This window comes from Rhinolophus sinicus, linkage group LG14 (assembly GCF_036562045.2).
Source record: "Rhinolophus sinicus isolate RSC01 linkage group LG14, ASM3656204v1, whole genome shotgun sequence".
In the NCBI taxonomy this organism is placed as follows: Eukaryota; Metazoa; Chordata; class Mammalia; order Chiroptera; family Rhinolophidae; genus Rhinolophus; species Rhinolophus sinicus.
In genome coordinates, this window is record NC_133763.1 from 21,537,530 (window position 1) to 21,562,891 (window position 25,362).

The 25,362-nt window shown below is 33.8% G+C and overlaps 1 protein-coding gene across 5 annotated transcripts in view; it reads left to right on the top strand.

Moving 5' to 3' along the window:
* TMEM68 (transmembrane protein 68) overlaps nt 1-21,640 on the top strand; it is a 45,468-nt gene extending 23,828 nt beyond the window's left edge. For 2 of the 5 annotated variants that reach the window (XM_019711063.2, XM_019711065.2), the window contains 5 exons: nt 894-1,061; nt 3,601-3,794; nt 8,561-8,621; nt 10,361-10,500; nt 20,271-21,640. In XM_019711063.2, the coding sequence (XP_019566622.1) occupies nt 894-1,061; nt 3,601-3,794; nt 8,561-8,621; nt 10,361-10,500; nt 20,271-20,375 (668 nt within the window). In that variant the 3' untranslated portion in view covers nt 20,376-21,640. Of the gene's footprint in view, nt 1-893; nt 1,062-3,600; nt 3,795-5,828; nt 5,962-8,560; nt 8,622-10,360; nt 10,501-20,270 lie in introns of those variants that run through there. The other 3 variants (XM_074319029.1, XR_002135789.2, XM_019711066.2) reach the window with 3 other exon arrangements.
* Nucleotides 21,641-25,362: the final 3,722 nt, after the last annotated feature.

Consider the following 25,362-nt stretch of genomic DNA (forward strand, 5'->3'; position numbering starts at 1 on the left):
AGTGTGGACTCTTGTTTGTATCTGGGGTGCCTAGGGATTCTACACTCAATACTCTTCCACGCTTGGCCTTTAATTATTTAACATTTCAGTTGTTTTCTTACCTACTTTTATGGCACCTACTGCTTCCTCCCATACTCAGTTTTTTCTCTGTCATCAGAGGGGCTTGTCACCTTTTGGAGCTCAGTACACCTGATTGAGAGAGTGACCTCAGTTTTCTGACATGCTGCTCTTTCCCATTCTTAGGGTGGAAGCAAAGTTCGCTTACAACTGCAGAGTTTATTCTAGTTTTTTCTTGTTCTGTAGTTGCAACCACCTTCTCTAACAGTGAGAAACCTGGCTGACATTATTCTTAATATGTCGACTAATTTGATCAGTTCCCTCTGTTAATAAACAATCTGCCATCACTGCCACCATCCTCTTCCTCTCACAGGTAGCATCTTATCCCACTCGGGCTGTAATACCCTGTACCAGGCCACTTCCACGTCTGGATGTCATTCTCATTTTACTCAGGCTCTGACCCCCCATGCATGCCCCGCCCTTGGCTCCTCTCCTTTTCCTACTCAGGCCCCAGCACCCTGTTCTAGGCTCTTCTCCTGTGTGGATGCTCTTGTGGCTGCTTGGGCTTTGACTCCCTACTCTGGGCCACCCCATGTGGAATCCATTCTCACTCAGCCTGGGCTCCAACACTCACTCCAGGCCACCCCCCTACACAGGTATCTACTTTTCGCTGGCCCACCTAATGGCTATGGGCCAATTTGTTCAAGAAGGGAAGGAAGGGCAACAGGAAGGCGCATATACTTCTATAAGAAAAAACTGAGTTCCTGAGTTAGTGACCATCCCTTAGTATAAATAACTAATAAATATATTTTAAGTATGTATTTTGTCTTTAACAGGTTATGAAGTTCATGGAATGGAAAAAATACCAGAAGAAGGACCAGCACTTATAATTTTTTATCATGGAGCTATTCCTATAGATTTTTACTACTTCATGGCTAAAATTTTTATCCATAAAGGCAGAACTTGCCGAGTAGTAGCTGATCACTTTGTCTTTAAAATTCCAGGTAAACTTTCACTGTAGATATGATATAAAAATTTTTAATTAACACAATCAAATTTTGTGGAAATCTATGTCTTTGCTGTCTAGTATCATTTAGAAAAGCTTTTTGCCTTTTTTTCCCCCTTCTTCTGCCTCCCCCTGCCCCCCACTCCTGTTCAAGCCATTGTTTCTCAGTCTAGTTGTGTAGGACACAGCTTCCTGGCCCATGCTGGTATGATGAGCCTTGCACTCCCGCACCCCCACCCCACCCCACCCCACCCCGGCTAAGGCAGTTGGTCACCAGTCCTTGGTCGGCCACTCACAGCAACTCACGGCAGCTCTCACCAGCTGCGGGCTACTCTCGCCAACCTCCGGCTGCTCATAGCAGGCCAGCTCCAGGGAGAGCCGTTGTTCACAATCTTAGCTGTAGAGGGTGCAGCTCACTGGCCCATGTGGGAATCGAACCAGCGACCTCGGTGTTAGGAACAGGGCGCTCTAACCATCTGAGCCACTGATCTGGCCTGCTTTTTGCCTTTTTATGTAACACACTTGGAACTCCAATTTGGGAGCATGTAATTATCCTGTATAGGTTATATATTTAAATATAAAAGCATTATGGCCCAAATGTTATCTAATTTCTTTCTTTATTAACAGGTATTTAGTCATTATTTTTCAAAGTTGAGTCCTGAACTTTTACTTTAAAAAAAAATAAATTATAACTTTTGCCAAACAATTAATTTATATTTTGGTATAAAATGTCTTGTCTCTTATCATACTTGATTTGCCTGGTAGACTTATGACTCTTAATCTTTTTAATCTGTTTATAAAAGCTGTGTACCTTTTAAAAAAGATTAATTAACCAAATCGTTTCAAACATGATAGAGTTTTTAAAAAAATAATTTTAAAATAAACTTATTGAGATTAAATGAGATTAAATCTTATTTTCTTCTGTCACTAAGTGACCAGAAACAAGCCAAAAAGTTTACAGTTTGTTCTCTGGAATAATAAAAACAAAAGCCACTCAACCAGACAAACAAACCCCAAGCAGTGAATTAATAACAGTCTACTCCGTGCCTTTTTTCATAGACATGGTTAATGTTTTGGATATCCTAATGTCATTAAGACGTCATTTGTACTTTGGGTATAAACTAAATTGGCTATAAAAGGTTTTTCTTTAGAAAGTAATATGATCACTTTATAATAAACTTGGAAACTAGAGAAAAAATGTCATTATAACTTTACCACCTTAACCTAACCTTTTAATTTGCGTATGTTCACATATTCAAACCATTTTGATCTTTTTAAAAAAAATTAATGTTAGCATTAATATTTTACCATGTGTTATGAAGAATGGTTTTTTTTAGTAAACAATAGTTTTAGTATATGACTAAAATATTTACTTACCTAGTTTTCTCTTATGGAACATAAGAGAAATGGTTGCTGCCATTTTTCTTTTTATATATAATAGCATATGAATATTTAGCATTTGGCTTTTTAAAAAAAGTTTCCCCTTTATGATATTTATGATCTTATAGTTTATGAAACCTCCCCTGTTCATTCATTGACTGTGAAAATGCATTTAGTTAAGTCAGTGAGCTTTTAATGTAATGTAGGATGAAAATTATTTCAATCTGACTAATACTTATAATCTTGCTTCAGATCCTTAAACCTATGAGAAGTTTGGTTAGTCTGCACAGTTTTCACTATCCATTTCCATATTTTCCAGTATCAAGGAATAATGTATACCAACATCAGTGCTCTAAAGTTCCTGTTTAGGATTTGGTTAAAATATTTAATTACTTGGTAGGATTATTTTTTTCATCCACAAATAATTGTAATTAGAAAAACTGTGTAGTATTAATACCTGGAATTGGCTGCTTCTGAATCACTCACTTTATTAAAAACTCTTAATAATTTTGCTATTATTATTGATTTAAAATATTTAATCGTGGAGTTAGCATCATCTAATTTTTAATTTCAGTAGGTTTGATTATGGCTTGCAAATTTGGTAGGGCTAAGCATAGTCAGATTCATATTCTCTTGAGTGATTCTCTTTCTTATAGGGTTCATATGCTGATGGGATATCATTTCTGATTGCTCTAATAAATACTGTAGACAATGTTCAGCCATGAGACTCAGTGGAAGGAATTTTGGACTAGACATACCTGGACTGGAATCTCTGCCCTGCCATTTGCTAAATTGTGACTTTGAGCAAGCTACTTAATCTCTGAGCCAACTTTTCCTCATCTGTAAAATGAGGATAAGAATTCCTGTTTTCCAAGGTTTTTTGTAAGTTTTAATTAAGAGTTTAAACATGTAAAGTAGCCAGAGTAGTAGGTGATCACTATGGAGGTGATCAATAGTAGGTGATCAATAAGACATAGCTGTTACTTTACCAGCAATGTTCATCTTATGTTAACCTTAAGAATTCTTGTTGATTGTAAAGTAAAAAAGAATTTACTGATTACGTATGGAGAGAAAATTATGTAGGTTGTGAAGATATTTGCTTTTGAAGAATTGGGCAAGAAGTACTTAAGATATGTTCATACTAATGTTTCTTACAGGGTTTAGTTTATTACTTGATGTATTTTGTGCTCTACATGGACCAAGAGAAAAATGTGTTGAAATTCTGAGGAGTGGTCACTTGTTAGCTATTTCACCAGGTGGAGTTCGAGAAGCCCTAATTAGTGATGAAACCTACAACATCATATGGGGTAATCGTAAAGGCTTCGCTCAGGTTGCAATTGATGCAAAAGTGGTAAGTTGTATAAAACTACTTACTAAAGTAAAAGTTAGGTTGAATTTATAATAAATGTTTAAATAGTGAGCCAAAGTATATAGGAATTTAGATACTGTCATTGCAGTACTTTAAAAATTAGTGTACATAACTCTTAAAACAGTGTACATAACAATAGACGAAATTCCTTGTGGATGAGAAGCCATCTAAAAAAAAAATCAGTCTGGAAATTTGGCAAATATCCAGCAGAATTTTATTTTACATTTCAAAATCCAGTTTCTTTTAATCAGATTTGTAAAATTCTTTGTATTCCTTCAGTTATACTTTTTAAAATAAGTAATAATCACTCTAGTTCTATGTATTTTAATCCTTTTGTACGATTGAGTTGGCCTATTTTAATGATGGTTGTTGGTTTTCATTGCAATTCTTTTATTTGTGACCAATTTATATAACAATAGAACTCAAATAATATATGATTCCTATGATTTTTCATCAGCAAATGTGATCAGCTATCTAATAGTATGAATTAAGATGAGAAATAGATATGGGCATAATTTAGATCTTTTTAAAAGGCTTTACAAGTGAATTTGCCAATAAAATTAAATGTTCCTTTGGGATTCACTCTAATTAATGTACTTAGTAGACTGAAGAACATGGATGCCATTTTATCCTTTTCTTTGGCTTTGGAAAGTATTTCTCAGCTTTTTGGCCTCCATATTGTACTTTATCCTATGAAACACTTATTTATTACTTATGGAATGTTTCTTCTTTGTTTTCTTTTTGTTTGCATTTTAGATTGTCTATCAGGAAAAGAAACCGTAGTACCTTTGACAAGGTGGTTTTCTTTTCCAGGCCAATTAGAGACAGCTGCCAGTGCTTTGACATTTCAGTTTTTTTGTGTATCCACTGCTGCTACATAAAGAGGCCAGTCTTCACCCTTAGCTTGCCTGTTCATCTTGCAAATAAGACTGATGATTAAAAAGGAAAAGATTGTGGATGTTTCACTCTAATCCAAGACCAGTATTTGAAGAAGAATGGAAATTTTCTCTTAATTTTTTAATTGCAGAGTTATAATAAAATAAAATGCATTGAGCTCTATTCTCTCCTGTATGTATATGTAACTCCTAGAAGTAAGTTATTGCTGTAGCACTTTAATACTGTTGTCCTAGTGTAAGAGTTAAATTACTTGCCCAAATGCTTAATAATAGACAACATAAAAATTTAAACACTACTGTCCTACAGTGGATTATAAACTCTGGGGACAGGGCAATCTCTTTATATTCTGAGTCCTTAGTACAATGACTAGCACTTAGTAGGCTATTTGTACTTGTTGTATTAGATTTTTTTTAACACAATGTTAAACACTACTAGAAAGGAGCCTTTTGAATTTAATGTTATGTTACTAGTATTAGTTATATAGAAAATTAATTTGTGCACATTTTATTTTCCAAAAAGTCTTAAGTACTGATATAGAAAACAAAACCTTGGGACTATATTAATAATATGGAATAAAAAAGCGTATATGCACAATTGTTCAAAAATTAAAGATAGTCAATGTAATGTATATTAAAGCGATGATAAAAGCTAAAATCTAATCAAAGATAGTTCAATTTTTAAAAATATTTTGAAAGAATTATTTTTTTTAAGGTTTAAGATAAAAATGACAAAGACAGATTTGGAATTACATAGATTGATCCTGAGGATTATAATTCCTCATCCTTAAGTTTATAGTTTTAAGGAACATTGCCTGGAAGAAGGCCTGAAAAAAATTACAGAGAGAAAGGAACTCTTATTCCAATCCTTGAAAGAGTTTCCAGATAATTAAGATAATCTAGATAATATAATTAAGGTGTTTTTTTTTTACAAAACTTGAGAAAATTTAATAAACAGCCTTTTATGAACAAACAAAAATCTTTAACATTGCTGATTTACAACATAGCGTTGTGAGTTTAATAAGTCTCGTACCACCCCAACCTTTTGTAGTCTTTTAAAGTCTTTATGTTGCTACTCCTGTGCAGTAAGTAGGTGACATACGTAATTATTCCAATGTTGCAGATGAGGAAACTCAGGCACAGAGAGATGAAGGGCTGGAGGGATCGGGTCATACAGCAAGGCAGAAGCAGAGCAGAGCACACAGTTCAGGACTGCAGGCAACTGGTGCTGTTGCCATCACTAACTGCATTTCACAGTGAGTCTGCTGACCTTGAGATTAGAGGGGCCTTCTGGATATGTGAGGGAAAGCGTTCAGTCAGTATGGATATAGTTGTAAATGGCTCAAGTATCCCAGCTGGAAAACCGCTTTATAGGCCTCAGAATTATCGTAAACTTTGAGTGAAGATTTAAGACTGTTGTTTCAGGATTAACTATATTTAAATTATGACATAACAAATTAGAGTGAAAAATCAAGATCATCAATTCAAATTCACAAAATATTGGTAGAAAATATTTAAGGTTCATATGAAAGTTATAGCTTTTTGATGTAATATATATACATCATTCTTATTTTGTGAGTTCTTGAGAATTAAAAAACTTCGATAAGAATTTTTTAGGTAACTTATCTAACATACCTAAATAACTTGGGGAAGAAATAGCCTATATACTTTAGTTGAAAAACAAAAAACAGATGTAAAATAAAATAACATTTGTTTCAATAAAGTTGTTTATATGTACTATCTCAATCTATAGAAAAAAAACCTTCAAGATATGATAATTATCCCCATTTTAACATGAAAAAACTGAGACTTAGACATGGTAAATAACTTATCAGTGGTTCTCACTTTTTTAGTGGCAAAGTTAAGACTCCAGAGATCATGTTAAGCCGATTCTCCAAGAATAGTTTTTAACAAAATACACATTCTCTCTTGCACACATGTGCACACACATACATACAGAGACACATGTATACATGTAAACAGAATTTAATTCTAGGTGGCTTATGCAACTACCTTGTATATAAAGTGTGCACAAAGAAAGGAATGAATAATTGTACTACAGCATCAAGTTGTGATAAAGTAATGCTTGTGGCTTTAAGGCTGCAGCTTGAAAGCAAATGGCCTAGAATGCTGAGCCTCCTAGGGTAAGCTTTCTCCTGTTTAGTAGGTTCTAGAAATGTCCAGCTTCTGGAGAGCTAGCTATTTAAAGGATGATATGTAACCTGAAGAGTCTTTATATAGTGCATACTTCAACACAAACTTTGGAGTTCATGCCAGTTAGTAGACATAAATCCAGCAGTACTGGTCAGAGAAGGCAAAAGCCGAAAGGTTTCTGTTCCTTCTTGGGCATTTGAAGTACATCTTAATGATGTAACTATTTAAAGCATTAGAATTTCAGCTATCACTTTATTTTATAAAACTGGTGGTTTCCTAGATCATAATCTGAATTTTTTAATGAAAGTGTCAGTGTATTTTGTCTTATTTGTTTGCTTTGTGAAGTAACTCCATCAAATTTTAAATTCATCTGACTGCTTTTCTCTTTCGACTTACCTTTTTCCTAACTGGTTTTAAGATTGCTACTCCCTGTTTCTGACTCTTTGCGTTCAGAGAATACGAACTAATTCATTACAAGCATTGTCTCTCTCTTCTGTTTATTCATTCCTTCTTCATTCTTTTATCACACTTTCTTTTAGCATCTAGTCTATTCCAGGCAGTATTCTAGGTGTTGGGATACAGCAGTGAACAAAACAATGTCTGTGTGGTTAAGAGTCTTCCTTCTCGGGGAGGATACAATAAATAAATGCTCAGTTAGTTATATGTGAGGTAATAAGTTTTATGAAGAAAGCTATACGTGTAGTCTCTTTTCTTCAGTCCACCACATTTTACTGTTTTCCAAAGCTGAATAGGAATGGCTTTTTAAATGTCAGCTTATTTAAATGTCTCAAACCCTGTTCACTGAGACAGGTCATTCTGTATTAAGCAAATACTGATGGTAGATTGTAAGTAAAGTGACACTCACCCCCTCCTCCCAGTTTTATCTATTCTAAAACACTGTTTATTTTGGTATATTTTGTGTATATTTTAAAGTGCTCAATTTTTTAATCTACTTAAGTTCTATCATGGTATAACTTCTTTACATGATCCTTTGTTACTTCATTGTTTTATGACATTTAGTTAAGGTCTTCATTTTTAAATTTATACTTAATTATTGATACTCATGAAAAATAAAAACCATGAACTTGTGAGCAGAAATCCTCTAAAATGATTGATAGAAAGAATTTTCATATATATGCTTTTCCTTTTTTTTGTGGTGAGTCTTATACTTTTTATTGATGTTGAACATTTTTAGATTTAATAAGATCACACCAAAAAATGGTATTTTGCTAATTTCATGACAGCATCTTGCCAAAATTTGTCATTTAAATTTATACAAAGTTCCAGGTAGAATTTCTGTCATATAACTTCCTTCAGTGAGGTTAAAAATAATTGCAAAAACTGCAATTACTTTTGAACCAACCTGATATTTAGTAGCCCCTAAAACCAATTTAATTTCCCACATTCATTTTATTTAATTAAATTAATGATTATAATCTTTGAGTGTCAAAGGTTTATGTGGAATGATAGAACGTTGGTAAATGAAATATTATACATTACCACTAGAGGGTAGTGTTTCCTGTTTATATTTCTCCAAATGATCTAGTCTGATAAATCACACTAGTGATAAAAGTGTATCTTATTTTTAAAATACCTTATTTTCATAATCTTAAACAGGTCCTTAAAAGTTTACATTAGTGACTCAATGGAGACATTGAATGGATTATTATATTTACTTTTTAATTCAAATTCTCTCTTTAGCCCATTATTCCTATGTTTACACAAAATATTCGAGAAGGATTTAGATCACTTGGAGGAACAAGTAAGTTTTGGTTCATATGGTTTTTCTAATTATAATATATTATTTACAATGTAATATTTTAAATGGGCTTTTGAATTCTGTAAGGGTTCAAAAGTTAGATGTTTTTCTATTTAGATGTTTTTCTATTTAAAGTCTAAATGATAACTGGTTATAAGTAATGACAGTTTTTAGATGATAGGTTTTCATTAAGTCTCATACATACTGAAGCTTATTTCTTGGGCTCTTTAAAATTACAGAGAATATTATCTAATTTACTGTATTAAAACATGTTGTTGAAGGTTAGGACAAATTTACATATAACCCAGGCTGTCTTCCTAACTCACCCTTGAAGTTACAGCTTTAAAAATGGATGACAATATGGTATTGAATTAAAATGAACAACCTAAGGAGATACAATTTCCCTTGGTTTATTTCTGTTAGGTTTTTTGTTTTTAAAATATTTTGAACCGTGATACATTTACATTGAAAAGTTCTTTTTGCTGACTTATAATTTATTGATAACAAAATAAGTTCTGAATCTAGTTATGAGGTGATAACATTTAAATGTGCTTTTCTTTGCAATGTCTCTGTTGTTTTTTTATTTTAAAATTATCAGTTTATTTTTATACCCTATGCTTTATATATTTGGTTGATTATATTTTATGTCCGTAGTGTTTTATTAGTGTTTTTCTATCCACATTCAAGTCTTCTCCCAAAAAACTTCTCTTGCTTCTTTTATGTCCAATGTTGGTGTACTGTTGGTATTCCATTATGTTTTTAGGTCTTACTTTCTTTTGTTCTTTTTTTTTTTTTTTTTCAAAAAGTGGAAAGGTGGGTTGATGTGATGTTTAACTTTTCTTGTGGAATTATTCCAATTTTCCGTCAGATCGTTTCTTCTGAATTTGTAAGTTGCAAACTGAAATTATTCCTAATTTTGTTTCTTTAATTGCAAAGTGGTTTTAAAATTATTTTTGACTGCTTTTAACTTTGATAGTTGATTATCTCAAAAATTTAGTGTCCAGTGATTTTTTTTTTACCGTTACTTTGAGTCTTATGGTGTATTCTGTGATTCCATATGTAAACAGTGTTTTAAACTCCCAGTACAATTCATGATTTATGTATTCCATGTTGCTTGCCTTTCTTGGATTCATTTTTTAAAAACTTAGTCATATAATCCATCAGTTTACATTATCACCACTTTTAATCTTGCTAAATTTTATACCTGGTCACTTGCATTAGTAACTCTTGTCTTTGTTACATTATTCCTAATTTGCAATAATATTTTTAGTGTTTACTGAGTTTATTAATGCATTTTAGTCTCATGTTTATGTGAATTTTTTTTGCACTTCCATTTTTTTCCCTTTTTTTCCCATATAAGTCACATATTTGTGAGTTTCTTGACTTTAGCTCTAGTTTTTGGTTTCAGTCTTTACCCTTTGCAATACTAGTAATTGGTTTGCCTTTTAAAATTCTCATGTTTTTAAAAGCTCATCTTTTTTAAAATTAATAGACCTTATTTTTGACCATTTTTAGGTTTACAGGAAAATTGAGCAGAAAATACATCGTCACCCCCCAGTTTCTTCTATTATTAACTTATTGCTCATTTGTTTCAATTGATGAAAAGGTCATATTTTAAAAAAAAATACTAATTATCAGGAGATGTCACCTTCCTCTAAGTCTTACATAATTAATTTGAAAGTTTACAATTACATGCTCAGATTATTTAACCAATTAAAATGATTTTGTTTACTTTAAAACAGGGTTATTTAGATGGCTTTATGAAAAATTCCGTTATCCATTTGCTCCAATGTATGGAGGTTTTCCAGTGAAGTTACGCACCTATTTAGGTGATCCCATTCCATATGATCCAGAGATAACAGCAGAAGAATTAGCTGAAAAGGTAAATTATTTCTTTCTTAGTCCTTGGATAGATTTTTACTTTCAATTATTATATTAAAAATTAATTAATTTACTTATTTTACATGCATGTTCTAGATCAGTGGTGATTTCTTCCCCATAGAACATTTGGCAATGTCTGGAGACATTTTTTCTTGTCACAATGGGCAGGACATGGGAGGTGGTAGTGCTATTGGCATCTAGTGAACAGAGGCCAGAGATGGTAGTAAACATCCTATGGTGTACAGGACAGCTCCCCACAGCAAAGAGCTATTCATTCTAAAATGTGACAATTAAAAATGTCTCTAGACATTGCCATATGTTGCCTGGTGTGCAAAATCTCCCCTGGTTGAGAGCTGCTGTGTTAGGGCATTACGGAAGCACGAAGGAAAGGTATCTATCCAGATTAGATTAGGGACATTTCCTTGAGGGAGGTAATGCTTGAATTTGATTTTGAAAGACAAGAAGGGATTAGGTGGACAAAGAGTAATGAGGTAGAGGGAACTGAATACATAACGGGATGGCAACATGAAATAGCATGAAATCTTCGGGGAGCTGAGGGCAGTCTGGTATAACTGGGCAGGATATTGTAAGAAATGAGGTTACAAACTTAGGAAGGTGCTGGACTATGATGGCTTGTAATTGATTTTGTTTACTGAAATCCAGGAGAGCTATTGAAGGTGAATGATGTAATGGATTTGTATTTAGAAAGATCACGAGAAGTGGTATGGAGGCTAATTTGAGTGAGACCAATAGAAGTTCAAAGGGGAAAGAGACTACTTTGTGAGGGAGAAAATAGGAAAGCTTTCTGAATGAGGACGTTTGTAGTGGGTCTTGAAAGATGGGCATGACTTGGACATGTGGATTTGGGACGGGAGGGAGAGTATGAGCAAAGACACTGGTAGGAACTGAGTTGACTGCATTTACCAGCAGTGTTGAGCTGTCTGATGTGATTGGAACAGCAAGGCTGGGAAAGACTGCCCAATAAATTCTCCAGGAATTTTGCAAAGCACATTAACATCTTAAGGATTCTAAGAAGCCCTGCAATAAAGAGGTCTATTTACCTTTGTTTCAAAGAGCATTTTCCAGTCTCAGCTGACAAGCACCACCTCCCTGTTTTTCCTTGTATAGTGCTTAATAACAGCGGTAGAATAAACTTGGGGGGTGTCACTACCTTAGTGGGTACGGTTTGGTAAATGAAACTGGAGAAGTAAGTAGCAGCTACATTTTTAGGCCCTTAAATATCAGACTAGGGAATTTGTCTATCAAATATATTTCAATTAGGATAGGCCTCTGCTTGGAGGTGGAAGTATCTCTTCCACTCACAGTTTTTTGACCAAAGCAAGTAGATATATAATCTCTTCATCTACAGTGGTTTGTGAAAATGATGCTAGCAATTGTGATTGCTTAGATACAAATAAATAAATGTGCGTTCTTTAAGATCAGAGGTTATGCTGTGAATTTTTGTGTCTCCAGTTCCCAGCAGTGTCAGATATTTAATTAGATCTCAATACATGTTTGATGAATGGATGAATTAGATAATGATTTCTTTATCTACTTGACAGGGAAAGCAAGGTACAGATTTGAGACTTTACAGGGATGGAATGTACTAGACTTGAAAACTAATTCTATATAGGTAGTTACCTACAGGATATCTATGTATATATGTTTATGTACATAGGTTTTGGGAGATATTTTACTGGAGTTTGGGAGAGAAGTCAGAATTGGTGATGAAGTTCTAGAAGTCATTTGCTGAGACAATTACTGAAGCCATGAGCTTTACAGGGCAGGTTAGAGAGAAAAAGGAGGGGACTGAGGACAGACTGTAGGAGATGTGACATGTAAGGAGTGGGCCATGGAAAACAACCAAAGCTGACTGAAAGGGAAGTAGCAGAGGGTAGGAGAACAAGTAAATTTGTGTGAGAGAACTCAGCATGTGAGGTTTTTTAAAAAATAGGAATGAGCAGTAATATTCGTTCCTGCAAAGACATCAAGGAACATGAGATGAGAAAAGACCACTCAGCTTGCAATTACACTTCCAGAGGGTATGAAACTACAGAAAAAGCAATAAATGTCATGTTATTGAATCACCTAGAAAATGGGATGAATGTGTTATGAGTTTTATACCATCCTTTTGTATACAGTCTGATTTTTTTTAAAGTTTTTAAAATTGTGGTAAAAACACTTGACAAAATTTATCAACCGTGTAAATGTATGGTTCAGTAATGTTGAATATATTCACATTGTTGTGCAACTGGTTTCTAGAACCTCTTCATCCTGCAAAACTGAATTTCTCTACCCACTGTACAACTACCTCTCTCTCTCTTTCTTTTCTTTCTTTTTCTTTCTTTCCCTCCTTCCCTCCCTTCCTTCCTTCTTTCCTTCTTTCCTTCCTTCCTTCCTTCCTTCCTTCCTTCCTTCCTTCCTTCCTTCCTTCCTTCCTTCCTTCCTTCTTTCCTTCTATTTCATATATATCCATCAAGACTTTATTTTGGTTCCTAATTATGGGCTACGCAAGATTCCTTTTTTCCCCCGGCTTTATTGAGATATAATTGACATATAATATTGTGTAAGTTTAAGGTATACAGCATGAAGATTTGATACGTGTATATATTGCAAAATGGTTAGCACAGTAAGGTTAGTTAGCACGTCCATCACCTCTCCTTACCTTTTTTTGTGTGGTGAGAATATTTAAGATCTACTCTTAACAACTTTCAAATATATAATACAGTATTGTTAGCTATAGTCATCATACTGTACATTAGAACTTATTTGTCTTATAACTAGAAGTTTGTTCCCCTTGACCAACATCTCACCATTCCCCCACCCCTTAGCCTCTGGCAATTACTATTCTGCTCTCTGTTCGTATGAATTCAGCTGTTTAAAATTCCACATATAAGTGAGATCATATACCAACCAACGCCCCATTTATTCCTTCCCTAAACCCTTGACAACCACCATTCAACATTTTGTTACTATTATTTTTGACTACTTTAGAAACCACATATGAGTGGAATCATAGTATTTGTCTTTTTGTGATGGGCTTATTTCACTTAGCATAATGTTGTCAGGGTTTATCATATTGTAGTATGTGACAGGATTTCCTTTTTTTTTTTATAAGGCTGAGTAATTATTCCATTGTATGCATATACCACATTTTATTTATTCATTCATCCATTCATTTATGGGTGGACATCTGGATTTGCTTCCATTTTCTTGGCTGTTTGTATAATGCTACAGTGAACATGGTATGCAAATGTCCCAAGACCCTGCTTTGAATTCCTTTGGATATATACTTAGAAGTGAGATTGCTGGATCATATGTGCAAAGGAAAAACTACAGTTTTTCCCTCCTTTGTAGAGAAAAACCTGTTTTTCCCTACTATGTCTTTCTTTCACCTGCGAGTCTACTTTTGCACAGAACACTTCTGGTCACCAACTGTGTGAAGGTTTTCCCCTCCACACCAAGCAATTCTCTGAGACCAGCTGGAAGTCTTACAATTTAACTCAATTCTGACACTGTTTACCTGGAGATAGTGTCAGATCCCACAGATTAAGACTGTTCCCACCACACTTCAGATTCCAGTCAAAAGAGTAGGTCCCTAGGTTACCCACAATTTCTGTCCGATTTGGCTACAGATTGTAGGTTCCTATGGCCCCCTCCGCATGTTTCATTAATTTGCTAAAGGAGCTCACAGAACTCAGGGAAACACCTTTACCAGTTTATTAAAGGATATGACAAAGGATACAGATGAACAGCCAGATGCAGAGATACACAGGGCGAGGTCTGGGAGGATCCCAATTGTAGGAGTTTCAGTCCCCGTGGAATTGGGGTGTGTCACCATCCAGGTGTGGATGTGTTCTCCAACCTGGAAGCTCCTTTCACCTTGTACTATATGGATTGTATGGAGGCTTCCTCACATAAACATTATCAGTTAACTCCATTTTTATCCCCTCTCCCCACTCTGGAAAATGGGGAGTAAAGTTGAAAATTCCAAGCTTCTAATCATGACTTAGTCTTTCCAGTGACCAGCCCTCATCCAGGAGCCCATCCAGAATTGCCTCAATAACAGAAGATGCCCCTAATACCCAGGAAATTACAAGGGTTTCAGGAACTCATTCTGTGCCAGAAACCGAAGGCAGGGATCAATATATATCAATTTATATTTTCTATTATCTCATAACATGCTAATTCTATTTTTAATTTTTTGAGGCATCTTCTCCATACTGTTTTCTATAGTGTCTATGCCATTTTACATTCCCATCTACAGTGCACAAGGGATCCAATTTCTCCGCATCCTCACCAATACTGTTTTTTTATAGTAACCATACTAATGGGTATGAGCTAGTATCTTCATTGTAGTTTTGATTTGCATTTCACTAATGATTAACGATGTTGAGCACCTTTTCATATGCTTGTTGTCCATTTGTGTACCTTTTTTGGAGAACTGTCTGTTCAAGTCATTTGCCCATTTTTTAAATTGTATAATTTGGGTTTTTTGTTGAATTGTAGAATTTCTTTATATTTCTGGGTATTAACCCTCATTAGTTATATGATTTTCAGATTTTCTCCCATTTCTTAGGTTCCTTTTCACCTTGTTCATTGTTTGTTTTGATGTGCAGAAGTTTGGGAATTTGATGTCCCATTTGTCTATTTTTGCTTTTGTTGCCTATGCTTATCATTCTTTTACATGTGGATATCCAGTTTTCCCACTACCATTTGTTGAGGAGACTGCCCTTTCCCCATTGTGTGGTCTTAGCACCCATGTCAAAGATCATTTGATTATATGTGCAAAGGTTTATTTCTGGGTTATTTTGTTCCATTGGTCTATATGTCTGTCTTTATGCCAGTTTTTGATTACTGTTGCTTTGTAATATGTTTTGAAATCAGGAAATAAGAAGCTTGCAACTTTGATTTTCTTTTTCAATTCAAGATTATTTTGGCTATTCAGGGTCCTTTGAAATTCCATATGAATTTTAGATGTTTCTTCCTATTTTTGCAAAGAGTTCTGTTGGGATTTTGATAGGGATTTCCTTGAATGTGTAGATCACTTTGGACAGTATGGTCATCTTAACAATATTAAATCTTCCAATCCATGAGCACAGGATATCTTTCCATTTATTTGTGTCTTCTTTAATTTCTTTCAGCAATGTTTTACAGTTTTCAATGTATAAGACTCTTTTCTTTGGTTAAGTTTATTCCTAAGTATTTTATTTTTTGATGCTGTCGTAAATGGGATTGTTCTCTCATTTTCTTTTTCAAGTTGTTCATTGTTAGTATATAAAAACACGCTGATTTTTGTATGTTGATTTTGTATCCTGCAACTTTGCTGAATTCATTTATTAGTTCTAGCAGGTTTTTATGACATCTTTGGGGTTTTCTACATATAAAATCATATCATCTGTAAACAAAGATAATATTACTTCTTTTCTATGTATAGTCTGAATTAATCCTTACATCAAGACCTTAATATCACTGTTTTATCAATGAGAAAACTGGATGATTTATTCAGCTTTGCTGGGTTATGCTGTGGCAGGAAACAACCACAGAATCTCAGAAGGTTAAGACAATAAAGCTTACTTATTGTTCATGTTATGTTTTTCCTGAGGTCAATGTCTTGTTTATATAGGACTGAAAAAGCCCTGTGTGAGACGTTGTCATTTGCATGACCAAAGGAAAAGGTCAGGAATGGAACCATGAGATGGCCCTTAAAGCTTCTGTTTGGAAGTGGCTCACTAACTCCCACTGATATTTTATTGGCCAAAGCAGTCACACGGCCACACTGGACTCTAGTGGAGCCGGCCCTGAATTCTCGCACAGGGATGGCCCAGAAAAGAGGGGCTTGGTGGGCAGAGGGAAGGAATGACTAGACTACACACTGCCATACTGGGACTCAGGAAGGTCAGACACTTAGAAAAGGATCTGCCGCTGAACCAGCTATAATGTTATATTAGATGACACTATTCAAATCAAGCAGCTGATATATAAGTTTCACAAAGGAAACATTAATGATACATTTTGTGCCTTGTCTATGAACTTCATTCTTAGAAAACTTACGTCTAATTATTCTAGTGGTTCTTTAAGCACACTCATAGTTTATTGCTCACTTTTATCCTGATAGTAAAATCCTATGACACTGATTTTTAGGATTAGGACATGGTCTCCACAAAGCACGACTCTTCTCTCATCCTGCAGCAATGCCTTCCTGAGATGGCTGCAGGAGCTCTACTCCAGACTGGGACCTCACCCTGTGACATTGCTTTTGCCCACGCACACTTTATTGTTAATATAACACATTTCTTTGCTGCTCCCTAACAGATACATTCTCTTTTAGGATATAACTAAATTCTGTTGTGTTCTTTATACTTTTTTTTTTCCTGCCTATCTATTAGGATTTAAGTGGGTCAGAGCTAGTTAGGAACACTTTTTTACAGAGACTGTCTTCTTTTTATGGTCAAAAAAAGAAAGTAATGGAGAGAGAGAGGGGAAAAAAGCCTGACATGCTTATCAGAGGTTTCTTCTAGGTTTAAAATTAAACGAATCATTTTCCCTTATTTTTCTTAGTTAAGGAAAACGTATTACTGATAAATTTCAGTGATTTGATTTTTCATACGAGTTTTTCATGAGAGATACCTTTTAATATTTACTCATACTCATATCACTGGTGGAGTTAGATATTTTATATATTAAAAAAGGTATATATACAGGTTTATATGTATATGTTTATATGTATATGTATGTATATGTACTCATGTACATACCGTGTATCCCCAAAAAGAAGACCTAGCTGGACAATCAGCTCTAATGCATCTTTTAGAGCAAAAAATTAATATAAGACCCAGTATTATAATATTATATTATATTATATTATATTATATTATATTATGGTCTTAAATTATAGTAAAATAAGACTGGGTCTTATATTAATTTTTGCTCCAAAAGATGCATTAGAACTGATTGTCTGGCTAGGTCTTATTTTTGGGAAAACACAGTATGTACATATGGTGTATATACATACATATGTATATTTGTATACCTTACCAATTCAAACCAAGTAAGGAAGGAAAGGCCTTTCTGGAGCATTGAAATACTTCAGTTATTGTCTCCAGTTACTTTATGTACTTCATTATCAATACTTACAGTAATAGAACCAGTCTGCTAAAAGCATAGTTTAGTAGAATTTCTTGAGGGAATTTAAATATATAGTTGCCATATCCATATTTTTTATCATAAGTTGTCATTATTGAACTAAAGTATACTTGAAATAAAGAGTACTTGAAATTTTCCTTTTGTGAATACATTGTTATGATTTTCCAATCTTCCTTGTTACTAATACAAACATAGACTACAGCATAAGGATCCCTGGACGATCACAAATTCAAAATTACTAGCATCCAAATTAATGTAGAAATGAAACCTCATTTAAAAAATGGGTGATAGTCTGACTGTTCAGACATTTGATTGTGGAGAACCATTTTGTAAATACTATCTCAATCTAAATTAAAATATACTGTACTAATGCTGAAGAGGACACAGGATATTTCCTCCAAGTTCTCTCAGTCTTAACCTCTGTTTCCATGTTTACAATATCCGTTTCTGTCTCTTTGCCTCTCTGTCTACATTCTCATATACACATCCACCTATGCATATACAGATTTATTTACATATACATGTATATGTAATATACATGTATTATTAAGTTGGAAAGAAGATGGAGAGATGGGGCGATACTAATGGATGCTGCCAATGGATTGGCTACTTTGAATGAGAAGCAGGAGTTATTAGGATGACGCCTTGGTTTTGTCTTACTTGGGTAGATTCATGGTAGTGTCATTTGCTGAAATAGGGAGGGAGCTCAAGACAGGGCAAAGTATAAGGGGAAAGAATGTTAGTTTAGTCTTAAATTAAGCAGGTTGAGTTTGAGGTACCTTTAAAACATTCAGAGGGTCATATTGAACATTCCTGTCTGAAACTGAGTGGGCTGGAGATATAAATTTGGGAGTCATTAGCAAATGGGTGGTAATTAAAGCTGTAGGAATGGATAAGATTACTGAATCTTTGAAGAATAAGTCAGTGCCTGATTTGGGGATTATAAATCTGCCAAAGGAGATTGAAAGGAGCAGCCTGAAAGTTAGAAGAAAACCTAGCTTTTCCTCTACTGTGATCGTTACAGAGGCAAGATCAGTGATGATTGAGAGGTCAGGTAAGATTAAAAGATTGTCTATTGGATTTAGTGACAAAATGGGGATCTTTGCAATAGTTGTATTTCTTTAATGCAAAGCTCTGACATTTTCTTCACCCCAAAATCTTTCATTGACACCTCAATTCATACTAAACAACGTCCGTACTTTTTCACTTGGTATTTAACTCCCTTCATGATTTCACTGAATTCTAATTTTAATGCTTTATACCACCCAGCTTATACACAAATACCTGAAACTCCAGCCAAACTCACCAACTCGCCATTCCTTTGAAGTTATTTTTCTGTGGTCTTTTTCCTCATGCTTCTTCCTTCACTGTTATTGAAATTTTACTGGTCCTTGGAAACCCAGACCAAACAGTACCCTGTTCGTGTGTCTTTCCATGGTCATTGCCTACCAAAGGGGATCACAAGTCTGAATTTCCAAATACTTTCTTTTCACGTCTCAGCTGGTACATCTGACAAATAATCTTGCATTTTAATTACTTTGTACTTGATTATGCTTATTAAGTTATGAGCTTCTAGAGATTTGAGACTTGTTTCTCTAATGTTACAGCTTCCAAAGCATCTAATATTTTTTGAGTAAGTGAATAAAATGTAAAAAAATACTTTACAGAGCACAACCTATGTGTTTGTAACTGTGCCAACTACCTGAAGGCATGATTTCAATTTCATTTAATCATAATAACTGTATGAAATAGTTCTCATTTCACTGATATGAAAACTTATGCTTTAGAGAGGCATAGTTTTTAAATACATCTTTGGGCTACGGTTTATTAATTATATTTTTAAAGAGATGAAGTTCCAAGATTTGTAAAAATAAAGCTCTTTGAGAGGTTAGCATCTAAAAGGAAGTAATGTATATATGTGCATGCATGAACCATGTACATGCATAAAACATTGTTTTAGATAGCCACAGCTGATTTCAAAGTAAAAAAGTGTTGAAATTTGTCATGAATTTAATGGGAAACAAATAGTTTTACATTTCCTGATATAGCCTAGTTAGCTTTTCCATTGCTATGACTTAATTTAAATTCCTGTCTAGAAATTGAGGTAATGAACTAAAGTAAACTGTGTCAGCTCATTCATTCATAGTTTTCCTCACTTTTTCCTTTTGCATTGCCTGATATAATTGTTTGGTGTGTATGGTGATGAAAGAAAAATGCACAGAAATCTATTATTTATTAATAGAAAGGAGTGAAACTTCCATTTGCCTGCTAGAACATTTCCTACTTTTTTTCTTGTGATTTTTTCTTTATTCTTTAAAAAAGTGTTTATTGTGTGCAAGGCCTTGCTGTGCTCAATGCTGGAGAAATACTAAGATGCATCTTAAAGAGTTTACATTCTGGTGTGGAAAAGATCTATGTGGACAATGCTGTAATTCAAGCATAATAAAATGAATATAGGAGATGTACTATGGGTGTACTGAGAATGCAATCATTAATTCTGAGAAGAGATGGGTGCTAAATTAGGGACGACTTCTTGAAAGTAGTAGTACATTAAAACCTTTACAAAAGAAATGATCTATATTGAGAACTAAAAGAATAATGGCTTTTCTTTTGTTTTCTTAATAGACGAAGAATGCTGTTCAAGCTTTGATTGATAAGCACCAAAGAATACCGGGAAACATTATGAGTGCTTTGTTAGAACGTTTTCATAAAAACCAAAAGATCAACTAGAAGAGATTTAATACATTTATATTAATATATTTGTGTCTAATACTGTCTTCTAAATTTTGTAGGTTCTATAATTAGTATTTTTGTAAAAATCATGGTAATAAGCATCTTTCACTGAACTTGCTGAAAATTGTGTTGTCAACTTTGTGTTTGCAATCAATTGTGTCAAATTTTAAACTAACTCATTACATGCCTAATAATTCAGAAAAATCACATTTCTTTTTATAAATTCCTAATATTGTATGATAAACATAGTAGAGTACTAGAGTTAAGTTTATTAATAATAGCAATTTAAATTAAATACACATTCCTAAATAATGCATCTAATTTCTGTATCTGTTCTACTTAGCTAATTTTGCAAGATGGTATATAACCTAGGGTTTTGTACAGATGCTTAAGTTAGAAAAAAAATGTCCTTTTATCTGCCCCTCATTCCTTTCATGCATGACCTTGGGCAAGTCACTGTAAAGTTTTTGTGCCTCAACAATTCACTTTTTTAAAACATAATACTATGTTGAAAAATATTATTTTAAATTCTTTATATTTGCTGCTATTGATAACTGTAGACTTGAAATTATAACTGAATTAATTAAACAATACCAAGATCTTTTATAAGTTCATGTATATATTTTGTCCATTGGATGTTTAAATTATTCCTTCAGGTATGATGTCAAGTTGCCAAGCACAATGAAGATGTTCTGTTTTTCAAATTGAATAAAAAAGAAATTAGGAAAAGTAAAATTTTTAATATTATTTTTAATATTATATTTTTAACGAGAATCTGTAGACAATGCATAGTGTGTACTGTGCATTGTCAGCCCTGTAACATGGCGTTAATAGTGCTTTAAGGTTAAAAAATCACTGTCGTGCTCTGCATTTCATGTCAGAAGCTGATTCTAGGCTGATGAAAGCAGAGTTAAAGAAAGCTCTGCTTTTGCTCAATATCATGGCGTATTCAGTTTGACTTCGCAGCCAGTCAAATGGTTTATTGTTTCAATAAAAATATACTTGAATGATGAATATATGTGGACACAAAGCTTTCTGAAAAATTAATGACTTTTGATTTGTTGTCTTCTTGAAATCTTACTGTCTCCTTAAAAGTATTTATTTAAAAACAATAGTACCAGAAATCAAATGCAGTATCTCCCTCTCCCTTTTTTAGATATTAACGTACTTGAATTTTTGTATATATTTTTGTATAACAAATGTGTATGTATGTAATGTATATAAAATTAAGCAACATAAAAATAAAACTGGATTGTAATTTATTGTCTTGTGAAATTGCATGTGACATTTTCTTATTTGAAACTGATTTATTTTTTACCATTCATAGTCATGTGTTTCAGCCATAATGAATAAACCTTACTTTCCAATGTAATTATATTTTAATTTTAGTTTTAATGAAGTCAATTAATGATTATTTGCAGCTTTCTTTCCTTCTAGCAGTGAGCAATGTTTGTTTAAAATTAATAAATATTTCCAGAATTAATGAGTAAATGATCATAAAATGAATCAGAATAATGTTTTTCAGTTTTAAAAACTGAAGAAAACAACATTCTTTACTAATGTAGCTAAAGCTATTTTTTTTTTTACAGTATTTAAGCTTTACTGCTTTATTTAAAACGTTGTTTGCTGTTGTTTTCTGATACTCAGATTAAGAGGAGGGCTTCCTGTCTTGCTTGATATAAAATCTTTATCTTGGCTATTTGAATTTAAACCCCTTGTAGAAGAATGAGGGAATGTGACTAAATATAGAAATATAAGTAATAACGGAAAGGGAGTGTTCTTGACCCTTTTTGTATGGAGTGTTCACAGGTTAGAATCTGATGAAAACTAAGGACTCTCTCCAGAAGAAGAATATGGCACACTTTTATGAGAAATCTTTCATATCCTTTAAAAAACTCATCTTGAAACAATTTCAGATTTACAGAAAAGTTGTAATAGTAGTACATAGTACTCCCATATATTTTGTACCCTGTTTCACCAATTGTTATGACACATTAGTCTTAATCTCTTCACACACCCCTTATCCTATCTCCACATATATATATATATATATTTGTACAGTTTTTATTCTGAATTATCTGATTATAAGTTGCAGATAACATGCCCCTTAACTGTAAGGCCATCCATTAATAGCACCACAGAACAAAGATCAAAATCAAGAAATTTAACATCCATAAAATACTATCATATGGCCTCAAGATTGGATTCAAATTTCAGTTGTCTCAATAATATCCCATATCAGTTTCTCCTCTTGATCCATGGTTCATAGCAGGATCACACATTGAGTTTAGTTTTCCTGTCTTTAGTCACTGTTAATCTGGAACGATTCCCTAGCCCTTCCGTCTTTAATAATACTTTTTGGAAGAAGACAAGCTATTTTTTAGGGTACCTTCAATTTGTTTTTATATTTCATCATGGTTTGATTCAGGTTATGCATTATTTCAGAAATACTACATAAATGATGCTGTGCTCTTTCCAGTGTGTCAAATCAGGAGGCACATAATGTTGGTTTGTGTCGTTAGTAATGGTAGTAACTGATCACTTGGTTAAAATGGTGCCCACCAGGTTTCTGTCATTTTTTTTTTCCTTTGTAAGGGATAAGTTTATGGAGAGCTACTTTCAGACTATAAATATCTGTTTCTAAACAAACCCATTATCTTTAGCATCCTTTGAATTCACTATTCCTGAAAATATATTACTAGGAGGGTTTCAAAAGTGTGATTTTTTTAACTCTAGTCTACATTTATTGGTTGGCATTCTATAAGAAAGAACTTTCCAATCCCCCCAACCCCCCTTCCCGACATACTTATTATCAGTATGGACTGTGAAATTCATATTTTGTTTAAAGGATTGTGTATATACTTTTAAGTAATTTAAATATGAAACGAGTTTAAAACATTTATGAACTATTGAAATAGATGTTTACAGGGGAAAGCGGGGTGAGTTTTTGTATCTGTGTATATAATTACTATTTTAAAAATATTTTTGTTACTTTTTTATTGTGGTAAAATAAATGTACAATTCACTGACATTAAGTACATTCACAATATTGTGAAACCATCACCACTATCCGTTTCCAGAGCTTTTTCATCATCCCAAACAGAAACTCTATCTACTAAACAATAACTTCATTCCCCACTTCACCAGCCCCTGGCAACCACCATTCTGCTTTCTGTGTCTGTAAATTTGCCTATTCTATGTATCTTTAATGAATGGAATCATACAGTATTTGCCCTTTTGTGTCTGGCTTATTTCACTAGCATAATTATTTGATGTCTTTCTGACATCAAATGACAGTTCCAATGCCAGTTCTCCAATTCTCTGACACCAACTCTGTGTCCTACAATTCCATTAAATTCTGACATTACTGGAGTTAGCACAGACCCAACAGGGTAATGGGGCTCAATTCCCACAAGACTACCCCACTCCAGATGCCAGTTGTAAATGGGGTCCTGAGGCTACCCCCACTTCTGCCTCGCCTACTACAAATTTGAAGGTTCCCATGACATCTCCCTACCCCCACTGGATAATTCAATAGAACCATTCACAAAACTCAGGAAAGTGCTATACTTACAGTTTCATTATAAAGACTACAACTCACGAACAGTGAAATGGAAGAGGGCAAGGTATGGGGTGGGGTGTTCGAGCTTCCATGTCCTCTGTAGGTGCGCTATCCATCACATCGATGTGGTCAACCCACAATCTCCCCCAAACCTCATCGTGGCACGATTCATTGAATCATTGGCCACTGATGATTGAACTCAGTCTCTAACCCCTCCTCCATGGAGCCTGGGGATGGGACTGAAATTTCTAATGTTCTAATCACATAGTTTTTCTGATAACCAACCTGCATCTTGAAGCTATCTAGTTTTCCCTCCCCCAATGAGTCATCTCACTATCATAAAAGAGGCATTTCTATCACTCAGGAAAATCCAAGGTTTTAGGAGCGTAGTGCCAAGAACTGGGAACAAAGACCATTCTCTCTCTCTCTCCCTCTCTATATATACACACACATGCACGTCTATATATACATATACATACATATATTTACATATTATATAATATATATACAAGTATATATATTATATATACAGGTAACCCCCATATAACGTTGTTAGGTTCCTAAAAAATGCCATGTTATGCAAATCCGTGTTATATGAAACAAAGAACTAGTACAAAAAAGGGGGTTAGATTCCAAAAATTAAAAAACCATTCTATTATATTTTTATAATTAAGAGAAATATCTTTATTAAAGCAATTTTCACCCAAAGTATAACATACCAATATATATTAAATAATGTTTTCTTCGTCATCACTACTAAGCTTTTATTACATTCCATGTTGTTCAGGGATTTCCCTAATTTACAATGAGATATCTTTTGCTCTTAAAAGCTCTTGTTACGCTCTGTGTTGTTCAGGGATTTCTCTAATTCTCAAACCGTGTTAGAGTGAAACTGTTCTAGGATGCCGTATTGTATGAGGGTTTTCCCCAATTTTCAAACCATGGTAGAGTGAAACCGTGATATAGAAGTGCTGTGTTATACGGAGGTTACCTATAATATACATTATATAATATATGTATTATATAATATATACTTACATATATTATATATTATATAATGTATAAATATATTAATAGTTTTTTCCTTTCTTAAAATGTATACACATTTTAAGAAAGGAAAAAACTTAATTCTTAAAATATATACACATTTTAAGAAAGGAAAAAACTTAATTGTAATACTCATTGTATACCGATAACAAAAGGTAAATATAAGTCATGTTTGACTTCTGCAATTACAAGAGGTGCTCAAAGTGATTACCATCAGTGTCCACACACTTCTGATTACGACGAACATTGTTTGGTAGACTTCTGTGGCAAGCGTGTAAACTGTTCCAACACCTCAGCAGAAACAGGACTTGTTGCTGTGTGAGGCCTCCGGGATCTGCCCTGTGCACATCACACGTAGTACCAAGCGTCTCAAAC